The sequence below is a fragment of the Pinus tabuliformis genome, chromosome Q (assembly GCF_031772625.1).
Source record: "Pinus tabuliformis cultivar Carrire ecotype Pingquan chromosome Q, CPIR1, whole genome shotgun sequence".
Classification (NCBI taxonomy): domain Eukaryota; kingdom Viridiplantae; phylum Streptophyta; class Pinopsida; order Pinales; family Pinaceae; genus Pinus; species Pinus tabuliformis.
The window spans coordinates 645,513,129-645,518,183 of record NC_142296.1 but is presented as its reverse complement, the minus strand read 5'-3'; the positions used below and the strand labels follow the sequence as shown (position 1 = coordinate 645,518,183).

Sequence of the window (5,055 nt, the reverse complement as noted above, 5' to 3'; positions counted from 1 at the left end):
ATCTCTATACTATATGACTATAAAATGATCATTACCAAATAAGAGTGAAGGCCCTTAAACCAATCAACTTTCACATACGTATAAAAAAAAAATTGGTTTGGTAAAGTTAACTTTATCCATATTAATTTGATTTTTCATACATATTCAATGTATTATCAATACGTTATCCCTCCAAGTGGAAAGATAATAAATATGAAACTGATAGTACATGATATGAAAAGATTTAAGTTAATTAATCACTTTAAATTAAATTATAAAACATAATGTAAGTAGTTAGATGATTATATGCCTACTAACCATATTATTTTAGTGTATCCGTGATTGCTACCAACCACAGAGTTAATTGAACCCTTGACCTCCTAATAACTTAAACAATTGGGCTAACTCTCAAGGTTACCTACCATCCATCCATTTCTTACTTATTGATAATTAAATTTAAAATTCTTATACATGACAAAAATATGATTAAACAATGTTAACTATTCTTCAACAAAGCTCATAAAATTATTTATAAAAAATTAGAAATATGACCATATATTGAATACATATGTCTATTATATACAATTAGCACAATCATATTACTAATTTAATATGGTTGATATACTTGGATTAAGTGTAGTAGTGTGATCTACTTGAAGGGATCACTTTGAGTGACACAAAGAGAATTGAACCCATGACCTTCAAATAGAAAAGGTGTTTTAACAAGAAGGAATTGACCAATTAAGCGAACCCATAGGACTAATTAACCACTATTAATATAACATTGACCACATTATAATGTTTTATAAGATTTTTTTCTAAAGCATCATTTCTAATTTGAATAGCACTCACTAAATTGCCCTCCTAAACTACCAAAACTTGGTTTTAAATAAATTGTTAATTTTACATTCAATACATTTATATACTTTCTTTAAAAATAAACTATTTAATTTAATATTAAATTTTTAAACTTTTTTTTTTTTAAATTAGAATTGAAACTTAACAACTATACCGTTATTTAGAATTCAAAGTTAGTAACTATGGTTCACAGTATGGATACTTATTTTTTCACGAAATTACCCGAGATAAATATATCTTAACAATAAACCATTATATCTAACCAAAAAAAACAGGTTTACAAAAAGCAGGCTCGTTTTATTACTTTATGGTCTATGCAAAGAATAAGAAGCCTTGCTGGTTTCGTTTTATTTATTACTTGCCCATCTATAAGGTTGTTTCTTATGGTTTGGTCACACCAGATTCACCGAAAAAGGAGTACGAACATTATGTTTTCCATCGCTCCACATCAGTGTACCGAAAACATATCCTTTGGTGGCAACCTTGGTTGCTTTAAAAACTACATCGAAAGATAGCTTCTTGGAAGTCTGAGAGAATTGAAGAATTTGTGGAGAGACCTTCACACTCAGACCCGGAGGTGCACCGATGGTAACCTTGTAAGTGGGTGCGAGATCAGGGCTGATGTTTGTGACGCTTCTGCTTACAATTGTGCTCCCATTCACAACATTTAACTTGGAAATGGCTATACTTGGATAGTTCATGTTACTGATCAGATCCACCTTTGCACCAGATGGACACCTATAGGTTTTATTCACAGCGATGAGCTTGATATTCTCAGTGTCCAGACCGTAATTACATAGAAAGTGGAAGTAATCATCGGTTGATGTTTCATATACAAGTCCTGGTTGCAGAGCTCCGATTGGATTTACTACTCCCGCTCCAAAATCAAATGGCGTCCCAGCGTTATCTGATGCATTAGTAAAAAAATTTCCCATATTGTTCCTTACAATGGCTGCCATTTACATTAGAGTGCGGATGTTAGAAAGAGAGGCAGTTGTGAAACGGGAATTTTTGTGACATATATACATATATATGCAACATTGAAATAATTAAATATCCATTACCATTAACATTGACTACAATCACTAGTTGAACTAATTCAATGCTTGACTCCAAGGATGGCCCTGAACTAACCCTAGGAAAAAAGTTGGTTTAAGTGATTATGCATTTCAACAGTAAAACCTAATCATAAGTACCTGTTGTGATTAGGGCTGATCTGATAATAGAGGGGCTATAAGTAGGATTCATAGATTTTAAAAATGCAGCAGCTCCGCTAACATGAGGAACTGCTACGGAAGTTCCAGACATCTTGTAAAATGTGGTAGACATCGTCTCTGAAAGAACTGTGTCTATAAATCTCGTATCGGGAGGATCCCATGCAGCAATGATGTTCAGACCTGGTGTGTTGATGTCTAGCTGCAAATATCAATTGAAGGATTTAGGTTGTGATGATCTCTCATAATTAGCTTCTGAAAGTTAATTGGCCACTACTTACCTCGAGAATGTTCTCGGTCAGCGCTCCAGGACCTCTTGATGAAAAAGATGCAACAACAGGAGCAGGCTTGTAATTTGTGACAACCTCTATTTGGAGTAATTGTGCCCAACCCAAACCAAACTTCGTGTAACCTCAGCGTGCGGGCGCCCATGCGCACCACCGCCCACACCACAACCCGCTTGCACACAACTCCGTCGCCCGTCTCGGCGGGCACATACCTTATGCGACCTGCGGTAGACTTCGCTCTTCCTTTTGTGCGCACTTCCAAATGTGCGAAGGAGAGATGCGAAGAAGTGTTGTCCAAATGAGCGCATACTCTATGTGTATATACGCTCCAAACATGAGCGTCGTCCATCATCCAGCCGACCTCACCATCGTGTAGCCAGCGCCCCGAACAGTCATCCAAACGCCCCTCCAACGCGTCGGCCTGCCCTTGTTCGCTTTGCCCAGCCTACACTATAAAAACGGAGCGCCAACCCATCGCACTATATACTTGCGCTTTGTTGGAGCTCGCATTTCTGTTTTCGTTTAGTTTCGCGATGGAGTGAACGCGCGCGCTCGTCTATCCGTCGCACCGCACAATGCTTGCCCGTGCACGCGCTCTCGGTCGCCCGGCGCTCGCCCATCGCATCACAACGAAGGTCTTACACGGCAGGTATGCTTCCTCCGTACACAAGCGGGTGCACGGCCGATTGGCTGAGATTCGAAAAGGTGATGCCCTTACCCTAAATGCACAGTACAAATATTTAAAGCCAAATCCCAAAATACTGGATCTACAACTCATGAAAAATGTTATTTAATTTCTATGCATTTTACAACAGGTTTGTTTATAGAACTAATCCACATCTGTTTCATCATTGGAATTGTTTTTCTAATTCGAGAGAGTGACGAAACTGAATTTTATTGCCCCTTTAGTCGACTTCTTTGTTCGACTATTAGGAACAGGCATGAAATTATCAGTATAAAAACAAGGCATGCTCTTGAATGGCAGAATCTATTAGTAAAGTTGTGAAGAAATGAAATTATTAATTGTTGTGTAAAGTGAAAAAACATTATACTATTGTGTTTGTTTTCCCTTGTTCTCACCTGAATACTCTTACCATTGCCTAACACAACGTTTGACTGGAAATCCCGGTCGATTGAGGTCGCTCCCACTGTAAAAATCCATGGCGCAGAATTAACCACTGTTTGGGAATCTGGTCCCTCGTTTCCCGCAGAGGATACAACCAGAATTCCTTTCTGAGTAGCATGAAATGCTCCTATGGCAATTGGATCGTTCACAAAATCGGCCTGATTACTGGACTGACTTCCAATTGAGATGGATACAATATCAACTCCATCTTTAACTGCATTGTCAAAGGCAGCTAAAATCTGCACACCAGGGCACCCAGAGCCCACCCCACAAACCCTATACATGGCAATTCTGGTAGAGGAACTGGCCGGTCCACCTCTGGCTGTTCCCTTAGCAAGACCATTATAGTTTGCATTATCCACAAAGCTGCCAGCTGCAGTGGAAGCTGTGAACGTGCCATGGCCACTATAATCTCTTGCAGTCATTATTGGTGGAAATATATATTTCGGTTTAATACTTGTCACCAAATCATCGTCCACTCCACCTGAGTAATATCTTGCCCCAATTATTTTCCTGTTAAAACAATTACATTATTTTAGCTGTACTGAATCACACCAGAGTAGAAACAATGAACTTATTTCAGTTGCATAGGTCACCTGTTGCAGTTGGAGACATCGAAATCTTCTCCCTTAACGCACTTTCCCTTCCACCGCGAAGGAACAGGGCCCATACCCTTATCACTGAAGCTGGCTGCTTCCGGCCAAATGCCTTCAAGATAAAATTTTATTTTCTCACAAGTTATATGAATTTGTTTAAAAAATAATTACAAATCATTATAATAGATTTACTTAATTTCAAATCTACTCAGGTATAAAAAAATTCGCACCGGATTTAATGTCTTAAATATCTTTTCACTCTAAATTTTTTTACAAGAAATTTGATGTAAATGATTCATAAATGAAGAATCAATTTTTAATTATTAATTATAATTTAATTATTTATTTTATGTTATTATTTTTTATTTTAATTGAATAAAATCAAAATGTTTTATTAAAAATTATAATTATTAATTTTTTTAATTTTTTTTAATTTTATATAATTTGATTAAGTCAAATAGTCAAATTTCAAATATTTTCCCCTAACTCTACAATCAAAATTGAACTTAACCAAATGGACTTTCAAAAGACTAATATACCTGTATCTAGAAACCCCATTATGACATCAGTGCCAGAAGAAACCTTGTATTTATGTACCAATAGCCCCATTTTTTACCATATGGGGCCCTCATGACATGTTTTTGGGAGATATTGAGAAAATTTGTTGATTACCGAACAACTTTGAGGACCAAATTAATATCATATCTAGTATTTGGAGTCCACCTACTCATTCTAATAGTTTTATTTTTTAGTTTAAAACTAGAAAAGCACACCCAAATTAATACCCTAAACACAATTATTATATTGAATTTTACAGAAATTGGTTAATATGGAACCTACTTAGAACCCAAACCTGCCATCACCAAACAAAAATTTAGAACATCCAAACCCAAAAGAACTAAGAAATCCAAATGATGAAATTGATGCATCCTTGGCTACATTGAAGTCACTGATTCAAGATCTCGAAAACACGAGAGAGCCCTCATGATTATCTC

The 5,055-nt window shown here is 36.5% G+C and overlaps 1 protein-coding gene across 1 annotated transcript; it reads right to left on the bottom strand.

The window, feature by feature from the left end:
- Nucleotides 1-1,181: 1,181 nt before the first annotated feature.
- LOC149221147 (CO(2)-response secreted protease-like) lies at nucleotides 1,182-4,669 on the bottom strand. The gene is made up of 8 exons (XM_089387334.1): nucleotides 4,600-4,669; nucleotides 4,061-4,172; nucleotides 3,419-3,977; nucleotides 2,983-3,057; nucleotides 2,502-2,783; nucleotides 2,333-2,416; nucleotides 2,034-2,253; nucleotides 1,182-1,789 (listed from the first exon to the last, which is right to left on the bottom strand). Exons 1-8 carry the CDS (start codon nucleotides 4,667-4,669, stop codon nucleotides 1,230-1,232), a joined length of 1,962 nt encoding a protein of 653 aa, XP_089243460.1. The 3' UTR covers nucleotides 1,182-1,229.
- Between the last annotated feature and the right edge of the window lie 386 nt (nucleotides 4,670-5,055).